The sequence below is a fragment of the Giraffa tippelskirchi genome, chromosome 1 (assembly GCF_054371585.1).
Source record: "Giraffa tippelskirchi isolate mGirTip1 chromosome 1, T2T-mGirTip1v1.2.pri, whole genome shotgun sequence".
Taxonomy (NCBI): Eukaryota; Metazoa; Chordata; class Mammalia; order Artiodactyla; family Giraffidae; genus Giraffa; species Giraffa tippelskirchi.
Window position 1 is genome coordinate 6186465 of NC_137275.1, and position 21480 is coordinate 6207944.

Sequence of the window (21480 nt, forward strand, 5' to 3'; positions counted from 1 at the left end):
TTAGCTGTATGGCATGTGGGATCTTAGTTTCCTGACCAGGAATCGAACTTGCATCCCCTACACTGCAAGATGGACTCTTAACCACTGGACCACCAGGGAAGTCCCTCATGCAGTGTTTTTGAAACTCTTTATTGAAGTACATCTTTACATGGAGAAAAGTGTTCATTTCATAAGCACATGTGTATGAGTTTTCACAAAGTCAACACAGTTGATTATGTCATTACCTACCCCTCCCCTAAATATAACCACTGACTTTTAGCTTCATCATTTTGCTTGATTTTGTACTTCACATAAAATGGAATGACATAAGACGTACCCTGGTATGTGCAACTTCTCATATAACATTTTAATGCTAAAGTAATTCATGTTTCTTTTCAACCTGGACATGCAGTAGCTAACAAAGACAAACTAGATTAGTCAAAAGCATGGGAAGCCCAAACCAATCTTATGATTTTAGTATTTTTCCTGATAGTCTTCTTGAGGGAAGCAGTGGTATGTATGTGGTACGTGTGTGTGTGTGCGTGCACATGTGCCGCACGGAGCCTGTATACATACATTTGCATCTGTACACAAGTGGAACTGTATCCTACACCCTGCCTTGTAACTTGTGTAACTTCTGTTCTCTCAACATTGTTCTATTTATGAGATTCGTACTTAACAGAATGATGTATCCTTTTTAATTTACTTATTTTTAATCAGAGGACAATTGCTTTACAATATTGTGTTGGTTTCTGCCATAATCAGCATGAGTCAGCCGTAAGATACACATGTCCCCCTCCCTCCTGAACTTTCCTCCTACCTCCCACACCATCCCCGCTCTAAGTTGTCTCAGAGAACAGGCTGAGCTCCCAGCATCATACAGCAACTTCCCATTAGCTGTGTGTTTTACATAATGTAATGTATATGCCTCCATGCTGCTCTCTCAATTCGGCCCACCCTCTCCTTCCCCCGCTGTGTCCATAAGTCTGTTCTCTTTGTCTGAGTCTCTGTTCCTGCCCTGCAAATAGGTTCATCAGCACCGTTTTTCTAGATTCCGTATATATGTTAATATACGATATTTGTTTTTCTCTTTTTGATTTCCTCCACCCTGTCTAATAGGCTGTCGGTTCACCCACCTCACTGGAACTGACTCTAATTCAGAACAATGTGTCTTGAGTTGGATGTGTCTTCTCTGAGAGGACTGAGTCCTGTTCAGGGGCCCACATGTGGTGGTGGGTGGGTTTTGGGCCAGAGGCAGGGAGGCTGTGACAGTGGAGGGGCAGGGGCTTGGGAAGGGGCAGGTCTCTTCAGGAAGACCACCTCCCTCCTCCCGGCTGTGGGGCTCTTCTCTTTGGTCACTCAGCCACGGCTCGCACAGTGAAATGTTCCCTTCTCCATCCCTTTTCCTGCAGCATCGGTATCATCTACGGTTTTGCGGCAAATCAGTACATGAGGACTCACATGGAAGAGACTCGGAAATTGTCAGAAAGTAACTTCAACGACCTGAGAACTCTCCTGAATGTGGTTTCAGGGGTAAGGACCACAACCTGTATTTCTCCCGATGCTTTGGTTCTGAGGCCTATTTGAGTTGCTTGTATATTTGGAATCGCATTTGAACCTGCTGAAATCCAGGTGTTGTCTTTTAATTTTGCAGATAGAGGAATAAAGGCCTAGTAAGTGATTTTTTTTTTCAAGAGTACAAAGTCTCATTTCAGAATTAGTGCTCTTATTTCTGGAGAAGGAAATGGCAACCCACTCCAGTATTCTTGCCTGGAGAATCCCAGGGACAGAAGAGCCTGATGGGCTGCCCGTCTATGGGGTTGCACAGAGTCCGACACGACTGAAGCGACTTAGCATGCATGCGTGCATGCTCTTATTTCATTTCACTTTATTTTTTGTCTCTATTAAGGTCTAACATAATACTTATTACAGAAGTGCTTAACTATTTTAAAGATCTCATGATTTCTTTAAAAAGCAATATCTCTGGTGTCACTGTCCTTTCTTCTTGGCAATATAATTGACTCCACATCGTTTGCTTGAAATTGCTCTGGTAATGAAACCTGTTTTATAAACACTGATTTGCTAATATTTGTATGCATGTGTGTTCTCATTGCTCAGTCATGTCTGACTCTTTGTGACCCCATGGACTGTAGCCCACCAGGCTTCTCTGTCCATGGGATTTCCCAGGCAAGGATACTGGAGTGGGTTGTTATTTCCTTCTCCAGGGGCTCTTCCCAATCCAGGGATCGATCCCTCATCTCTTGCCTTGGCAGGTGGATTCTTTACCACTGAGCCACCTGGGAATCTTGCCTAATTTTCATATGTTAAATCTCTTTTTATTGTGGCTTGAGGCCTCAAGAGGAGGTTTCATGTAACCTTTTTTTTTTTTTTAAGCAAATTGACTACATACTGGAGCAGTATACCCACACTAAGGAGAAAGCATTTGAAGATCTGGACAGTGAGTAACATTGAACTTTGCCTCAAATTTGGTTGTTTGTCTTGGCTAGAAGATGCTGTGGTCATCTCCCATAAAACAGACTAAGAAATGAAATATGCCGTTTCTCCAATTTCTGCCTGAACACAGGGGAGAAACAGAACCGTAATTCTCTGGTGTTACTGACAGTGTGTCGTTGGTGACTCAGATACCAAAACCTCACATTTATTGTGAAAACGCTCTTGCTTCCCTGCAGCCACGGGCACTTCTGCTTTACTCCCCTCGTGAGAGAAGAAGTGGGTCTCTGTCAGGTCTGCTGTTAAAGACAGAGCGGAACCCAGAGGAGCCGTGGCTTCTGGAAAGAGGGGTGGGCGGTGCTGTTCCCTGAGTGCCCAGCTGTTAGCAACCAGAGGCTCTTTTGCCCTCAAGACATCTGGTAACACTTGGAGGCAATTTTGATGTCCCGATCGGGTCCCATTCGTTGGTAGCCAGGGATGTGGCTGTGAGTCCTACAAGGCAGCCCAACCGCAAAGAAGGACCCGGCTCCAAGTGTCGCTAGAGCCAGGGTTCAGTGACGCTGGTCTAGCGGGAGATGGGGGCGGGATGCGGGCAGCCAGGGGTCAAGGTGAGAAGGCACACAGGTTCCCGGTGTGAGGAAACATCGAGTCTGCGCTCAGTCTCCCAAGGGGCGCAGCCAGGGTGGGCACTTTGACGTGTGCCGAGACGTTGCCCCGTGACAGTTTCTGCCCAAGTGGGCTGTGAGGTGCAAAGTGGGGTTTTGTGGCGGGAGAGACTAAACCAGGCCACGGGACCCTGCACTGGGGCCTGGAGGTCAGAGGCGAAGAGAGAAAGAGCCCATCCTCAACGTCCCTTATACTTGTTGGGATTTAGATATTAACTTGTTGCTGGGAGGCAGCATTTACCAGCGTCTCAAACCCAAGGTGCTGCCTGTGCTGAAGGACATCAAGGCCTTGGCAGAAGGTAAGCGGCGCGGCCCCGGGACCCAGATGGCATCCACCTGTCCCGCCTCCGCTGGGACAGCTCAGCTCCCCACCCTCCCTCCCTCCCTCCCTGTCTTCCTTCCTCCTTCCTTCCCTTCCTTCCACACCCGGCCCCACTATCTTTCCAGTCTCCTCTGCAAGCACCCTACTTTCCATTTCAGCCATGAATCCCAGTGTTCATTCTGATGCGAGTCCCTGAAGGTGCTGTTCTCCTCCAGACCCCGTGCTTGCATGTGCTTCATCTGCCCGAAATGCCACAGAGCCTTCTCCATCTAAGATATATGTCTATTCACTGTGTGTGCGTTAGTCACTCGGTTCTTCATCTGATATATATGTCTATTAACTCAGTGTGTGTTAGTCACTCAGTTGTGTCCGGCTCTTTGTGACCCTATGGACTGTAGCCCACCAGGCTCCTCTGTCCATGGCATTCTCCAGGTTAGAAACTGGAGTAGTTTGCCTTTCCCTTCTCCAGGGGCTCTTCCCAACCCAGAGATCGAACGCAGGTCTCCTGCATTGCAGGCAGATTCTTTACCATCTGAGCCACCAGGGAAACCCTGTATTACCTCTGTCCAGAGACAACTGGATTCCTAGACTGTGTATTTAACTCTGTTAAGGATTGAAGTTTAAAACAGCAAGGCCTACCTTTAGAATATCTAAAGAAGGCTGAGCCCTGAAGAATTGATGCTTTTGAACTGTGATGCTGGAGAAGACTCTTGAGAGTCCCTTGGATGCAAGGAGATCCAACCAGTCCATCCTAAAGGAAATCAGTCCTGGGTGTTCATTGGTAGGACTGATGCTGAAGCTGAAACTCCCAGTGTTTTGGCCACCTGATGTGAAGAGCTGACTCCTTAGAAAAGAACCTGATGCTGGGAAAGATTGAAGGCAGGAGGAGAAGGGGACGACAGAGGATGAGAGGGTTGGATGGCATCACCGACTCTATGGACATATGTTTGAGTAACCTCTGGGAGTTGGTGATGGACAGGGAGCCCTGGCGTGCTGCAGTCCATGGGGTCACAAAGAGTCGGACATGACTGAGTGACTGAACTGAACTGACCTTTAGATCAGTTAGAATGAGTCTTACCCCCGTGATGAAATCATCACCAATCATAGCAGAGGCTCAGTGGTATTTGAATAAAGGAAGATGGATGGAGGAGGAAAAAAGAAAACAACAACAAGAAAGTTTTCTTGCTTTTGTCCTTCCTGGGATATTGTTAGGGTACACCGGTCGTCCAACATTTCACAATGAATCCATTTAAACTAGGGAGATAAATCTTCATTTAATGGTTAATCTTGGTTCTATCCAGGAACCATAATTGTGAGGGAAGGAGATGGGTTGAGGACAAGCCCTTCCTCCCCCAGATGGTAAGGAACTGAGGCCTCCTGCCAACCAGGTCATTGACTGAGGAAGCTGAGGGACCAGCCCCGGTCAGTCCTCAGGTGAATGCAGCCCCAGCTGCCAGCTTGACTGTAAGACCTGGGAGATCCTGAGCCCATCCTGTCAGCTAAGCCAATCCCAGGTTTTGACCCTCACATACTGTGAGATAATAAATCCCTGTAGCTTTAAACTGCTGACTTTCCAAATAATATCTCCTGTAGCAACAGATAGCTAATACAGTGGGTAATCATCAGTTTCCTCTCCAGGCTTCAACACATGAGGAAGGAGAACTAAAAGCTTCTGATTTCCTAGTCAATATCTACTGTGCTATTTGTGATTCCTTATCAGACTATAATACTCCTTGATTTTAAGGCAGCAGATATTGTATAGATCATTGGATTAATAAATAATCTTTTGGGGGAAAAGAGGAAAGTATCACATTAAATGCAATATTGATTAAATATACATCCTCATTTCAAGAGAGTTAAAATGTAAAAAAGAAAGGGAAAGCAGCCTGTGAATCAAGGAAATATGGTAATCTTTAAAAACTGAAAGAGGGCCTGCTATGGAGCCAAAAAATAATGAGTGAAAGGAAAAAATGCACAAAAAGAACAGAATGTTTTAGATAAAGAGCTCACTGTCCAAGGAGTGTAACCTCTTAGTCCTGTTAATCAGTACATGTTCTTACAACTGAGCATTACTTCTCTTTCCTCCAGCAACCACACTTATGACGCAGAATGAGCTCTTTGTGATCATGGCCAAGATGTGGCCCCAAAACCGTGTGTTACCATCTTTTATTGAAAATTAAATGGCATTAGTTATAAAATGGAAAAGACCCTGATGCTGGGAAAGATTGAGGGCAGGAGGAGAAAGGGGTGGCAGAGGATGAAATGGTTAGATTGCATCACTGACTCAATGGACATGAGTTTGAGTAACCTATGAGAGATAGTGAGGGACAGAGAAGACTGGCATGCTGCAGTCCATGGGGTCACGAAGAGACACAACTGAGCCACTGAACAACAACAGTCAAATGACACCCTCCATAAGTAGAGTGTCAGGCTGGAATATCAAGAGTATTAAAAAAGTGGGTTTGCAATGGAGTAACATGTGTTTGTTGATTCAGTTCAGTCGCTCAGTCATGTCCGACTCTTTGTGACCCCATGAACTGCAGCACGCCAGGCCTCTCTGTCCATCACCAACTCCCGGAGTCTACCCAAACCCATGTCCATCAAGTCAGCGATGCCATCCAACCATCTCATCCTCTGTCGTCCCCTTCTCCTCCTGACCCCAATCCTACCCAGCATTAGGGTCTTTACCAATGAGTCAACTCTTTGCATGAGGTGGCCAAAGTATTGGAGTTTCAGCTTCAACATCAGTCCTTCCAATGAACACCCAGGATTGATCTCCTTTAGGATGGATTGATTGGATCTCCTTGCAGTCCAAGAGACTCTCAAGAGTCTTCTCCAACACCACAGTTCAAAAGCATCAATTCTACGGTGCTCAGCTTTCTTCACCCTCCAACTCTCACATCCATACATGACCACTGGAAAAACCATAGCCTTGACTAGACGGACTTTTGTTGGCAAAGTAATGTCTCTGCTTTTCAATATGCTATCTAGGTTGGCCATAACCTTCCTTCCAAGGAGTAAGTGTCTTTTAATTTCATGGCTGCAGTCACCATCAGCAGTGATTCTGGAGCCCAAAAAATAAAGTCTGACACTGTTTCCACTGTTTCCCCATCTATTTCCCATGAAGTGATGGGACCAGATGCCATGATCTTAGTTTTCTGAATGTTAAGCTTTAAGCCAACTTTTTCACTCTCCTCTTTCACTTTCATCAAGAGGCTCTTTAGTTCTTCTTCACTTTCTGCCATAAGGATGGTGTCATCAGCATATCTGAGATTATTGATATTTCTCCCAGCAATCTTGATTCCAGCTTGTGTTTCTTCCAGCCCAGCGTTTCTCATGATGTACTCTGCATATAAGTTAAATAAGCAGAGTGACAATATACAGCCTTGACGTGCTCCTTTTCCTATCTGGAACCAGTCTGTTTCCATGTCCAGTTCTAACTGTTGCTTCCTGACCTGCATACAGGTTTCTCAAGAGACAGGTCAGATGGTCTGGTATTCCCATCTCTTTCAGAATTTTCCACAGTTTATTGTGATCCACACAGTCAAAGGCTTTGGCATAGTCAATAAAGCAGAAATAGATGTTTTTACGGAACTCTCTTGCTTTTTTGATGATCCAGCGGATATTGGCAATTTGATCTCTGGTTCCTCTGCCTTTTCTAAAACCAGCTTGAACATCTGGAAGTTCACGGTTCACGTATTGCTGAAGCCTGGCTTGGAGAATTTTGAGCATTACTTTACTAGCGTGTGAGATGAGTGCAATTGTGCAGTAGTTTGAGCATTCTTTGGCATTGCCTTTCTTTGGGATTGGAATGAAAACTGACCTTTTCCAGCCCTATGGCCACTGCTGAGTTTTCCAAATTTGCTGGCATATCGAGTGCAGCACTTTCACAGCATCATCTTTCAGGATTTGAAATAGCTCAACTGGAATTCCATCACCTCCACTAGCTTTGTTCGTAGTGATGCTTTCTAAGGCCCACTTGACTTCACATTCCAGGATGTCTGGCTCTAGGTGAGTGATCACACCATCGTGATTATCTGGGTCATGAAGATCTTTTTTGTACAGTTCTTCTGTGTATTCTTGCCACCTCATTAACTAATAGTATGTAGCAGAGGGTCTCATAAATACCATCTTTTAAAGTAGTGATGAGCAGACCTGACATTACCAGACAACACTGAATATGAAATGAAAGTATTTCTGTCTTCTTCAGGGACAGTCAAGGCCCTGACAGAGATTCACCGTCTACATTCATAGGCTGAAAGTGTAACTAGGGGCTAGTGGAAATAAGATGGGAGTTTGGTCTGGTATGGTTTTTTTTCTTCCAAGCTCACAAATCCCTTTGAATTCCATGCACAGACCACAGTTTACAAACCACCGATTTCAGCTCAGATAGTTCAGTTTGTCCAGGTAACCAGGTTATGTCTGAGACAAGGAGCTCAGGGTTGTCATAGAGTTGAACAACAAGTTTTCCGTGATGTCTTGGTCACTTGCTGTTTGAGCATTTCAGCCACAGGAAGGAAAATGAAGCCCAGACTTTTTCCCAGAGAAGTTTCCCTCCATCGCTGCTACCCAACACCCCCTCCCCTGCCCAGTCCTATGTCTTAGCAGAAAATATTACTTAACTGGCAGGAGCAGAACTATGAGGAAAGAGGGGGCCCGGTGGCTCCTTGCTGCTTCACCTTGCGACGTCTTCCCTTGTGTCCAGTAGACATGTAAAAACCTTCCCTGTCCACTGTCTCCAGCATCCAGTGGATCCTCTGGGTCCACTCATTATAATGTCAAATGTTGGCACTTCACCAGTGGATTCATCATTCCTTGATCAGGATCTAGATCTTACAGACTGCAACTGAGAATGCTGTATGCTGCAACTCAGACCTGACATAGCCAAATAAATAAATACACATTGAAAAAAAAGAGCTGGTGTGACCACAAGGTGATGGCAGGCCCTTCTGCACCCCAGATCCCTCTTGAGCCTGTTCACTGGAGTGTTGGTCTGCCAAGGTCTCCTCCAGCTCCAAAGTTATGTGGACATAAACACTGTGCAAAAGTGTACAAATGATGCAGCCTTGTTGACACGTACTTTACTTTGTGCCTTGTCGTTGTTTTTCATTCGCTCAGTCATGTCTGACTCTGCGACTCCATGGACTGCAGCACGCCAGGCTTCCCTGTCCATCACCAACTCCCAAAACTTGTTCAAACTCATGTCCATTGAGTCGGTGGTGCTATCTAACTATCTCATCCTCTGTTGCCCCTTCTCCTCCCACCCTCAATCTTTCCCAGCCTCAGGGTCTTTTCCAATGAGTCAGCCTCCTGGTTTGCCCAATGTTTAACATTTGCCTTACAATTCTAGCTGGATTGAAATCAATTAAAACAGACCTTATTTTTCTTTTCAGTGCTTCCCGTATTATTGTAGTTTTATATATTTCTTAAAACCTGCCTATATGGTTAAATGTTAGCCTCTGGTGTTGCTAGTACTTAGGAAACTGCTTCACCAAGTTTTTTGCTAAAAATTGTTTGCAGCCTCATGTATCTGATGGCCTTTGGAGAAAGCAGAAACCTGCAAATGGATTTCTGCAAATCATGTTTGAGCTGCAGGCCAAGACCTATAAAGGGAGTGTGCTATGAGCTGATAAATTGTTAATTAGTTAAAATTGAGAATCTAAAATATCTTTCCCCTGACTTCAGATACATAATATATGTGATCTTGGTAGGCTTGGAATGACTCCCAGAGTTATAACCCAGTAGACATTTTATGAAATGCTTTGAAGCCTTTGACTTATTTCTAAGTCATTCTTGGGACATGACAGTATAGCCACCCATAAGCCAGGATATCTACACATGGTCCCTAAATGGACTCAACGTTTTCTGGGTCTTCAACTCATTTTATCATCCATCATTCTTTGTTGTCATTTTTGTTCATTTCTTGCGTTAAAATGACTCCCCCTGAAGTCAAAGTGGAAAGGGCATGGGAGGTAAACCACAGAACGTTAAAATGTGAGGTGTGTGTTGTGTGGTGTGAGTCATATTTGGGGACGTTCTTTTGCACTGTCTTGTGTGTTTCCAGTTGCAACTGTGCTCTTGCTCCCCTATGGCAGATACTTATTGAGCCTCTAATGTGAGCCGAGTACTAGCTCCATGGTTTGCTGCTAAACCTGGGAGAGGTGGAAAAGGCGAGAATCTGAGGTTCAGAGTGACTCTTTGATGAAGTCACTATTATTATTATCTCAAATACCGTTAAGATAGTAGTTCTTCTACTACCTTGTTATAGCATCTTTGGCATACTCTTTCACCTCTTGGGACCTTGTTTGCTCATCTGAAAATTAGGAGGTTGGTTGGGTCATCTCTTGCTTACAAGGAGAGTCTCTGATTCTAGGTGATGCTTCAGCTGGTTTACACTTAGAAGATGGCATTCCCCATGTGATCCAAGGTGGCACCCCAGTCTAGGTGTGGTGACTTACTCTAAGACCTGGTGAGGCTTCCAGGATTGGATTGTCCGCCTCTTCATCCTAAATGGGGATCTCACGTTATCGGAGCAGAAAATCTTGGGGTCTGCTTCAGACAGTCTTTTGTCTTGAATTTTGATCCAGTCCTGGAAGGTAGCTGGAAGAACTGGGGTGAGACCGCAACACAAAAGCGTTAAGTGTGTGTGAGTGTGTGTGTAGTTTTAGAACCAAGTTTTATGTGGTTGCCGGAGATAATTGGGGAAACCAGCTTTTAAGGGCATTCACACTTTTCCTGGGCTTCCATTGTGGCTCAGCTGGTAAAGAATCCGCCTGCAATGCGGGAGACCTGGGTTCTGTCCCTGGTTTGGGAAGATCCCCTGGAGAAGGGAAAGGCTACCCACTCCAGTATTCTGGCCTGGACAATTCCATGGACTGCATAGTCCATGGGCTCGCAAACATTCAGACACGACTGAGCGACTCACTTCACACTTTTCCTAGTAACACCCTGTTGTGAGCTTATACTCCAACACCTGTTTTGCGAGCCTGGAAGACAAAAAGCAGTGTCCTCTAATTTAAATTTCACATCTCTTATGCTGTGATTTTAAGTCACTGGAGAAAAGAGTTATATTTTGCTACCTGCCTAGTCATGAATATTGATTCCTGAGCACCAGAGACATCAGAGAGCAAACAATCTGTAGGGATCACCGAGGATAAGAATGTGGCCTAGGCTCTGGAGGCTTCTGAAATAAAACAGGTAGACTTGCTGCCCTTGAGGGATTTCAATCTGATCATTCTGATCCCCACATTTTGTGATAAACCTTGTGGTGGTCTTATCATTTTTCAGATGAGGAAGTTGCTGAAGAATATTCAGGTATCTGCTTTGGGTTACACAGAGAGTGTCTATGTTGAAATCTGTACCTAGACTGCTTGAATCTAAATCTAGGATCTTTTCTTTCTTTCTTTTTAACATTCTCCTTTTATTTATTTATTTATTTTTAAATTAAACTTCTTATTTTATCTTGGGGTATAGCCCATTAACAATGTTGTGATAGTTTCAGGTGCACAGCAGAGGGACTCCACCAGACACACACATGTATCCATTCTCCTCCAAACCCCCTCCCATCCAGGCTGCCATATAACATTGAGCAGAGTTCCCTGTGCTACACAGTAGGTCCTCGTTGGTTATGCATTTTAAATATCGCAGTGTGTACATGTCCATGAGTATCCCTTCCCCCCATCCTTCTCCCCTGCTGCTGCTGCTGCTAAGTCGCTTCAGTCGTGTCCAACGCTGTGTGACCCCATGGACAGCAGCCCACCAGGCTCCTCTGTCCACAGGATTCTCTAGGCAAGAATACTGGAATGGGTTGCCATTTCCTTCTCCTCCTTCCCCCGCCTCCTTCGGCAGCCACGAATTCATTCTCTATGTCTGTGAGTCTGTTAACCATAAAATCTTTCTCTACGACTGTGAGTCTGTTTCTGTTTTGTAAGTTAGTTCATTTGTATCATGTCTTTTTAGATTCGGCATATAAGGGATCAAATCTGTGATCTCTTGCTGTGTCTACTTCCATCTCTTTGAATATCCATCGCTAAGATCTGTCTGGGTGTTCTCAGGTTTTCTGTGAATTAAAACTACCTGGGGTTGGCGGTGTCTGGGCTGACCTCCTCAAGGCTGGGCAAGGCAAGGGTGGGGACACCTCTTCTTGTGGCTGCTGCTCCAATCCCAGCCACTTAATGCTGTGCCCATGAGTCTCAGTCCCATTCCTGGGTTGATATTTGCCCCTGTGTGTCTGAAAGAGCCCCCAGGTCAGGGAACTGAGCTGGCTGGAGTCGCTGGCAGAGGCGGACGGGGCCACAGTAGTCCTGTATTCCCCTGCCAGTCTGCCCATCACAGCGGGCTCTCCTGGGTGCCTTCCAGTGTCATTTTTGCAAGTTGATCTCAAGTTCCTTTAAGGAACTTTTGTAGATGGGAAGGGATTTTTTTTTCCTCACTGGTCAGGCCAGTGGGTGCCTCTGTTCTGAAGCAGCCTGTGTTCCTAACAGAAATGAAAACTAATAGAGATACCCTGGTCCGAGTGAACACCCTCTTAGCGGACATGAAACGGTCGTCTGCACGTCTTCACACCAACCTGAGCGACGTGAAAACGAGCATGGAGCGAACACTCACGGATCCCCAGTGCTCCTTACCTACAGTGGCAACCGTGTGCAACAGCATCAGGCAGTCTCTGAGCGTCCTGGATGGCAGCGCCAGTTTTGATCAGGTGAGGAGCGGGCAGTCCTGCTCTAGGGCAGTGTCACTGGGATGGCTGGGGAGGGTTCAGCGTGCCTCACCCACCAGGGGACCGGTGGCCGGGGGTTGGGGGGGATCTCTGTTGGCCTTCCTGGTTGTGTGGCCACCACGTCGGAGTGGCTGCAGCTGGAGAGAAGGGAGGGTGGGAGATGCTCCCTGAGAGTTCTCTGCCATTCATTCCTTGAAACTTATCAGGATGGATGAGCTGCCAAGGTGGCGCCAGTGGTCAAGAATCCACCTGCCAATGTGGGGGACCCAAGAGACGCAGGTTCGATCCCGGGGTGGGGACAACCCCCTGGAGGAGGGCACGGCAACCCACTCCAGTATCCTTGCCTGGAGAATCCCGTGGACAGAGGAGCCTGGTGGGCTCCAGTCCGTGGGGTCACCACGAGCCAGAAACGATTGAGCAGCACCGCCACCCCAGAATGAGTTCAGCTCCCCCGCCCTTCTTCCTTCTCTAGCTGTTTATTTTGACAATTTCTGTGTGTGTTTTTTAAAATATTGGCTATATTCCCTGTGTTGTTGTACAGTGAATCCTTTAACTCATTTTATCCACAGTACTTTGTACCTCTTCATTCCCAATCTGGTGTTGCCTCTCCCCCTCTTCCCTCTCTGCACCATATCTGTGATGAATTCAGCTTTAAAAATGAAAAAGGAAGCAGAATGCCTTTTTGCAGACCTTTAAAAATTAAAATGTGCTTTTAAATGATAGGCCTAGTGTATTAACCACAGATACCAAAATATAAGGTAATATCTCACAATCCCAAGAAGAAGACTAGAAAAAGAAAGGCTTTGGAGCAACTTGAAAGAGTTCTGGGATGTAGATGAAATAGTCCTGAGTACTCATATTTTTAATGTTTCATTATAGTGATATTTACCTGTGTGTGTGCTCAGTCATTAAGTCTTGTCTGACTCTGTGACCCCATGGACTGTAGCCCACCAGGCTCCTCTGTCCATGGGATTTTCCAGACAAGAATACTGGAGTGGGTTGCCATTTCCTTCTGCAGGGGATCTTCTTGTCCCCAGGATCGAACATGCATCTCCTGCGTTGGCGAGTGGACTCTGTAGCACTGAGCCACTGGCGAAGCCCAGTGATATGCACATGTCACACTTTATGTAAAACAGCATTTTAATATAGTTAGATTTTTCTCACTCTCACATTTCGTGAATCAGTTTTATTCAAATACTTCACATTCAACATCTGTGTTGAATCTACTACAATAACTTTTGTTGTCATCGAACAGCAATATGTAGGACATATACTTGCATCTAAATTCTTTGAAATTGAGTCCTTTTGGGATTAACTTTTAATTGTGATGTGCTTTAAAAACATGCAGAGAATTTGCAACAATGGTACGAGTTTTCCTTGTCTACATTTTTTTTACCTAGATTCACCAGTTGTCAACACTTTGCTCCATTTGTTTAATCATACTGTTTTATTCATTTATGCATGTATCTATCATCTGTTTATACTATCATCTATTTGGGTACAATACTACGCATTCTGTTCTTTTCTCAGTCATTTAGAGGAAAGATGTAGACATAATGCTTTTTTACCCTTAAATATTTTGATGTGTTTCCTAACTTTACATAATGATTATGACTAGCAAAATTAAGGTAACATAATACTGATCCAATACTACCATCTAATCCACAGTTTATATTCAAAATTTGCTGATTTTTCTAAAAAAATGCGCTTTAAAATTGATTTCTCTTTCCCAGTTCAGGGTCCAGTCTGGAGCACACATTGTCTTTAGTTGTCAGGTGTGTTTAGTTCCTTTAACCTGGAACAGTTTCTCAGTCTTTGGTGAAACTGACATTTTTGAAGACTGTTGTGGTTTCACTGCTAAGTCATATCTACCTCTTGCAACCCCATTGACTGTAGCCTGCCAGGCTCCTCTCCATGGGATTTCCCAGGCAAGAATACTGGAGTGGGTTGCCGTTTCCTTCTACAGGGTGTCTTCCTGACCCAGGACCAAGCACACATCTCCTGCATTGGCAGGTGGATTCTTTACCGCAGACCCAGCAGGGATTCTCTTTATAAGGCTATTTTTTAAGAAGCTGTTTACAACTATATTCAACAATATTCAGTCCCTATATTCAATCACATGTGAGGTCACATGTATTCAATCTGTGTTAAATTTCTTGCCCTCACTTTTATCTGACTGCTACTGGAGACCTCCAAACATCTAAAATCAGTACTTGTAGAATCCATTCTGAGCCAGTGGTTTTCCTCCAATAACATGCTGTTGCTCAGAAGAAACATAGCTCACACCCTTTGTGACACAGGTGTCTCAGGAGTTGAATTTAAGAAGATCCCTTGCTTATGACAAAGAATTGGGGGTGTGGGGTAATCACCTGGCCTTATACTTTGTTTTATAAAATTTCAGCTCCCAACTTTGGATAGACACATTACTCAGCTTGATGGACTTCTTCAAACAAATTTGTCCAGCCTGGTCCAAAAGGTATGGTCTTTGGAGAAAAAAAATACAGTAGCTTATGTTAGATTCTTTTCAAGAGTAGAGTAGTGCATAAGGAACTAGGTAACAGTGAAAAAGCAGAGACATTCTGGAGCCAAGTTGCCAGAAAGGGTGATGGACATTGTCCTCCAGGACCGGATGGGTGTCATGCTGGACCTTGTGCTGATTCTTACACAAGGCGCTCTCACACTCTGCCAGGGAGTCAGCCACGTGCTCATGTGCAGACCGTGTGCTCTGCCTGGCACTTTATTCTTTTCCTCCCTGTGCTTTGCCCAGCTTCTTGGCCTACTAGTAGCTACCTGAAGTTTTATATTTCACCTTCTTAGTGAGGCCTTTCTTGGGCATCTTGACCAGATCAGAACCCTTTTTTAATACACTCTTAGAGCATCACAAATATTTTTTGTTAAGTTCCTCATCACAGTGACTATCACTTTCATGTCTTGGTTGTCCCACAAGACTTTAAACCCTAAAAAAAGACAGGGACCACGTTGGTCCAGAATACTGGAATTTCTCCAAGAGCTGAAGAGGGAGAAAATAGCTTTATTCTCAACTCTTTATCTTTTAAGCGTGGACGTAAAAGAAGTTATCAGCTATCTATCAAACACTCATCTACATGTGCCAAAGAAGTAAGTGTCCCCTTAAACAAGTCATTAGAAACTCTTGGTCTCTGCACTCTGACGTCATCTTGTTTGTTAAATGAAGGAATGGAATCAGAAGATCTGTAAATCCTTTTCTAGATGTTAAACCTCTTGTGATGGTTGACCTCTCCAAGTCCAAACACACATAAATGTAGAGGGGTCAGATGTACCAAAGCCACTGCAAGTACCAGTGTGCTGGGTGGCTTAGCTGCTTTTGAGGAAACACAAGTCATGAACTTTCTTTTTATGGCATCAGTGTTGCTAAGCTAAAGTGGGAACTTGTTGTCACCATAAATCTTGTAAAGTTTGTAACTTAGATTGTTGTTGTTGAGTCACTAAGTCATGTCCGACTTTTTCCCACTCCATGTACTGCAGCATGCCAGGCTCCTCTGTCCTAGGGATATCCCAGGCAGGAATGCTGGAGTTGCCATTTCCTTCTCCTGGGGATCTTCCTGACCCAGGAATGGAACCCATGTCTCTTATGTTTCCTACAGGCGGGTTCTTTACCACTGAGCCACCTGAGAAGCCTGGACTTCTATAAGAGAATATCATAGACCAGATGGTTTATAAACAATGGAAATGTGTTTCCGACCAGTTCTTGTGGCTGAAAGTCAAATACCAGGTTGCCAGCCTGGTTGGGTTCAGATGACAGGGACCTCTTCTAGTTTGCAGACAGGCATTTTCACATTGTATCCTCACCAAGTAGAGAGAGCTCTCTGGGGTCCCCTTTAACAGGGCACTAATCCCATTCATGGAGGCTCAACCCTCATGACATAATCACATCCCAAAGACCCCACCTCCTAATTCCATCACTTTGGGGGTCAAGATTTCAACATATATATTCCAGGGAGACAGACATTCAGTTCATAAGAGGTTGTAATCACTATAGTGTTCCCTAACAGATGTCTAAATACACCAACAGACAGATAAGAAACACAAATTAAACCCCTTCTAGACAGAAGGCTGGCTCTTTAGGTAAATTGCTTGGAAATAATGACATTGTCCTTTTGTGGATTTAGCCCAAGAGTGAGATAGCTTGGCATGGCTGCTTTGATTTTCATTTGAGCCTCACTACAGTTTGTATTCTTTCTAAGTTGTGTTTTAGGACCTTACTATTCTCCCTGAGACTAGATCTCCAATTTTATCATGCAATTGCTTTGGAAAATAAGATTCTGTTTTTAGAGTTTCACTTCGTAGCTACATGTGGTACATTGTACAGATCAGGGTTTCTTAACCTCAGGGCACTTTGACTGGTCCTGTACACTGTCAAGTATTTATTAGCATCCCTGGATGATGCCTGCCAATGGCAAGGACATTATCAGTTGTGATAACCAGAACATCTCCAGACATTGCCAAATATCTCCTGGGGGACAAAGTTGACCCCAAATGAGAAACACTGGGATAAATACGTGGAGACATTTAACATGAACTGAAAATTAAAAACTTTTAATGTGATATTCCATGGATACAATTTAAAGCAAGTCCTCTCTAAAGGGGAATGTTTTTTTTTAGACTTTTAATGACTATGTCATGATCATTTCAGCCTTAAGATGAAGGTTACATTTTAATTTTGCTTCTCTGTTCCATTCTAAGCTGAACATGAATACTATGAAATGCTCTTCTACTTACTCTGTATAATGATTTTATTTGAACCTTCTTTAGGCCAATGAATCTCTTTCTGACATACCTGGGGAAGTGCAAAATCAAACCAGGGACTTCATATCAGGTGAGATTGCCAGTTAGAAGTAATTGTGTGTGTCTCCTTGTTAAGAGTTGGATGGTTAGCACAAAGAAATGCATTATTAAGAATTGTTCTTTTTCCCTCTTTAAAAAAAATATTCTCTCACTAAAACCCCAAACTACAAAACTAAATGAATGTTTCAATAATGCTACCTTCACCAAGTGATATCAATTTAAAAAAATAATACTCCTATTAAACACAGATTAACATCCTCCTATGGCTGGAAGCTGCAGGGCTGAGGGTCAGACTGTGATGATAACCTGACAGGCACTGGTAAGAGCCAACAACAGCCTAGCTTACGATCTGGAAGGTCACATTTGGGTTGTTTTCACTGTAAATTTATTTTATTTCCTAAAAGAGCTTAAAATTGATTTTTTAAAGGAACACTCTGTCTAGGGACTTAGTTTGTCTCTTTAGGAAAACATTGGTCTGCCTCTGAGGCTGACATCATGCTGCTGTAGGGTCTTAAGGTGCTTACACTTTTGGAGAGGCAGAAGTGATGTCAAGAGAATCCCACTGATCTCAAGTGACCAAGTCACACTGAACTCAGGTGGTCATACCTAGGGTAAAGGTACAGAGAAAGAACGTGGTATAAAGAATTCTTTGTGCAAGAGTGTGGAGTCACCTGGGCTGTTTGCTGAGGGGACACATCTCTGAAGCTGTGTAAGGCTATCTCCTCTCTTTCTTTAAATCACCTTCTTAGTGCTTCTTTTTATCTGTTGATGGTGAAGTGAAAGTTGCTCAGTCGTGTCCAACTCTTTGCAACCCGGTGGACTATACTACCCAGGGAATTCTCCAGGCCAGAATATTGGAGTGGGTAGCCTTTCCCTTACTCCAGGGGATCTTCCCAAACCAGGGATCGAACCCAGGTCTCCTACATTCCAGGCGGGTTCTTTCCCAGCTGAACCACCAAGGAAGACCTGTTGATGGAGTGGTTTTAAAATGTTGTGTTGGAGGTATTTGATTTTTTTTCCCCCCTAATACTCTTCTTTCAACCCATTAAGACTTTGAGTAAAAAGGATTTTCTCCTACTACATAGTGCTTTGGATGTTCTGTGGTTTCCCTTCAGTTTAAGATTCTGCTTTAAAATACTCACCTCTTCAAAACAGCGTTCTGGCTTTCCTATGCCGGCATCTGTGGGATAACCCACGCTGTACACCCGAGAGCTGTACATCCTAGAGCCACCTGCTTACTAATCTCTGTGTTTACTCTCTTTGTTTCTTCTTCCTGGACCTCCTCTGCCAATCCGTGCCGCCCTCCCTTGTAAGTCTGGCCAGGCGAGGTGCGCAGTCTGCATGCGCGAGGCCGGGTATACACACTGCCATCACCTGAACACGAGCCAGAGTTTTCCTGAGTCTGAGCAAGCGCCCCACCCCCACCCCGCCCCCCAGGCTGAAGACAAGTGAGGGTTTTCATGTTCTTCCCAAACAAATAACCCTTAGCGCCCATGTTTTGGGCGTCCGGTCCTTCGCTGCACATATATTTTGATTGCCTGCGGTGTGCCCGCCGCTGCTGGATTCTGGGGATGGGAGGTGAGGGAGGCATGACTCCTCCGTACCCTACAGCTGGGCATGAACCCTACAGATGGCTTTTATCACCCTCTGGGAACCTGGTGAGGTGTGTGCAAGAGATCCAGCGGCCAGAGAGAATAGTGGAAGGCTTCCCGGAGGAAACAACGTCCGAACAGAAGCCCGAAGAAGGTATTTGCCGAGAGGTCGGCAGCTCCGTACAGAGTCACCATGGCTGCGGAGTGTGCGGAGGAACACAGCCGGAGAAGTGCAAGGGGCCTGATTTGGAGACGAGGAAACTGTACTTAAGAGAGGGGTTATCTATATGCCACGTGTTCAGTTCAGTTCAGTTGGTCAGTCGTGTCCGACTCTTTGCGACCACATGAACCGCAGCACGCCAGGCCTCCCTGTCCATCACCAACTCCCGGAGTCCACCCAAACCCCTGTCCATTGAGTCGGTGATGACATCCAGCCATCTCATCCTCTGTCATCCCCTTCTCCTCCTGCCCTCAATCTTTCCCAGCATCAGGGTCTTTTCAAATGAGTCAGCTCTTCGCATTAGGTGGCCAAAGTATTGGAGTTTCAGCTTCAGCATCAGTCCTTCCAATGAACACCCAGGACTGATCTCCTTTAGGATGGACTGGTTGGATCTCCTTGCAGTCCGAGGGATTCTCAAGGGTCTTCTCCAACACCACAGTTCAAAAGCATCAATTCTTTGGCACTCAGCTTTCTTTATAGTCCAACTGTCACATCCATACATGACCACTGGAAAAACAATAGCCTTGACTAGATGGACCTTTGTTGGCAAGTAATGTCTCTGCTTTTAAATATGCTGTCTCAGTTCAGTTCAGTCGCTCAGTCGTGTCCGACTCTTTGCAACCCCATGAATCGCACCACGCCAGGCCTCCCTGTCATCACTAACTCCCGGAGTCCACCCAAACTCATGTCCATTGTGTCTGTCTAGGTTGTTCATAACTTTCCTTCCAATGATACAATATGCCATGTGTATCAACCCCCAGAAATCTCAGGGTGAAGAAAGAGACCTGGAGGGCTTCCCTGGTGGCGCAGTGGATAACAATCTGCCTGCCAGTGTCAGGGACATGGGTTTGAGTCCTGGTCCTGCAAGAGCCGGAAAACCAGAGTGCTCTGGGGCTCGCGAGCCACAATTACTGAGCCTGAGTGCTGCAGCTACTGAAGCCTGTGTGCCGTACTCTGCAACAGGAGACGCCACCGTGATGCGAAGCCCACAGACCTCAGTGAAGAGTAGCCCCCAACTGGAGGAAGCCCGCACAAAGCAAAGACCCAGGGCAACCAAAAATAAACACATTAATTAATTAAAAAAGAGAGACCTACAGAGCTTCCAGGTGGAGGGCCCTGGGGGTCTCTGGGCATGAGTAATGTGGAGAAGACGTCCACCCACTGTGACTAGGAGCTCCTGAGGATTCACACGGAGGTGAACCACACAATTTCAAAAAAGAAATTCCCACCAGTGTGATGTCATTGCCTTTCCAACGGTGCTCCCACCTCCCGGAAGTTCACCAGAAGCCCTGGATCGCATCCTGAGACCTGCCAGTCTTGGTTCCGCTACTGCAGAGACGTGTATCTGCCTTTCAGAAACAGCAAACCTTAACCGATGAGTATGTTTCTGGGATGTCCCCCGTCAAGAATCACTGTGGATCAGGCCCCCTGCAGGTCTTAGTGAGTGGTGATGGTCCCCACCCCTGCTGACTTTGATCCCAGGACCCACCCTGATGATCACTCACATTCCAGAAAGCTGCAACATAACCTTCCTGAGAGATTAAGATACATGTTAATAGGAACTGACTGCTGGGGATAGTACTGCTTTTTGCATGTAGGAGACACAGGTAGACTTTAGCAAGATTCAATTTGTATGGGTCAAATACAATTTTAACAAAAATGTCACCTGAGGTCACGTGTTCAAAAAATTGTTCCTGGAGAATTACTGTGTTCCTCAGTGCCATTTTGTAGATGGAGGGATTCTTATATTATTAAATAGTTTTTTTGCAAAATCATTTAACAGAAGCTTTACAATTAGGTGAATCTGAGTTTTTAATCCCATTTCTAGTACTTTCTGAAAAACAGACATATGGTTGAGTGATTTAACCCCTCTGACCCAGCATCCCTGTTAGTGAAGTGGGAATGAGGAATGAGTTGACATTTATAAAAATGCCTTGTCTGTTGTAGGCACACAGTACAGTTCAGTCACTTGGTCCATTTTGCTTTTATTTTTTTAGTGAAATAAGTAGAAGAAAACTCTGGCTTGATTTCACACCATGTCATTTAAGTCAATTCTCATAGCTTGCTCTTTTGTTAAATAATTGCTTTTCAATAGACTTGGCTGCATTCATGCTTGTAGAACCTTCTCTTATTTTAAACATCTGCATAACATGGGAGGAACTAAAAGTGGTTCAAGCTTTTCAGTTGAGTTCCAAAACTAAGTGTCTGTCTCCTCTATGAAAATGCATAACTGAGGCATCTTTGTTTTCAGAGATTAAAAAGACCTTGAATTCCATTCAATCTGATGTCAAAAATATAAGCACAAAGATTCCTATTCAGGAGACACTGTCAAATTTCGTCAGTTACCTTAATAACTCTGAAGATTACGTCCTCCACCATTTACCCACTGTGGAAGAATACGACTCATACAGGTCAGTGCCCTCTTTGGACTGTTTCACTACGAGCGCTGAACGTGCTGGGGAGCGGGGTGAGAATCTGACGACATAACCAGGGTGATCTTAAGACAGCAAATTGTACAAAGAGGCCATAAGGTGATATGTGTTCACCCTAGTTTAAGTTCATTTAAAAAGTTGAAGTGTTCACTTCAGCAGCACATATACTAAAATTGAAACTATACTAAGACTAGCATGGCCACTGTGAAAGGATGACATGAAAATTCGTGAAGTGTTACATACGTGTGTGTGTGTGTATATATGTATGTGTATGTA

At 44.7% G+C, this 21480-nt stretch overlaps 1 protein-coding gene and 1 non-coding gene across 51 annotated transcripts in view; both read left to right on the forward strand.

Moving 5' to 3' along the window:
• Positions 1 to 21480, forward strand: part of PROM1 (prominin 1) — a 139950-nt gene that overhangs the window by 90001 nt on the left and 28469 nt on the right. For 46 of the 50 annotated variants that reach the window (XM_081588772.1, XM_081589654.1, XM_081589115.1 and 43 more), the window contains 7 exons: positions 1392 to 1512; positions 2374 to 2437; positions 3305 to 3394; positions 11901 to 12118; positions 14538 to 14612; positions 16928 to 16991; positions 21024 to 21183. In XM_081588772.1, coding sequence (XP_081444898.1) covers positions 1392 to 1512; positions 2374 to 2437; positions 3305 to 3394; positions 11901 to 12118; positions 14538 to 14612; positions 16928 to 16991; positions 21024 to 21183 — 792 coding nt within the window. The remainder of the gene's footprint in view (positions 1 to 1391; positions 1513 to 2373; positions 2438 to 3304; positions 3395 to 11900; positions 12119 to 14537; positions 14613 to 16927; positions 16992 to 21023; positions 21184 to 21480) is intronic. The other 4 variants (XM_081590523.1, XM_081589375.1, XM_081589288.1 and 1 more) reach the window with 1 other exon arrangement.
• Positions 21348 to 21451, forward strand: LOC145521708 (U6 spliceosomal RNA). The gene has a single exon (XR_014065608.1). It is a non-coding gene; the product is annotated as a U6 spliceosomal RNA (small nuclear RNA).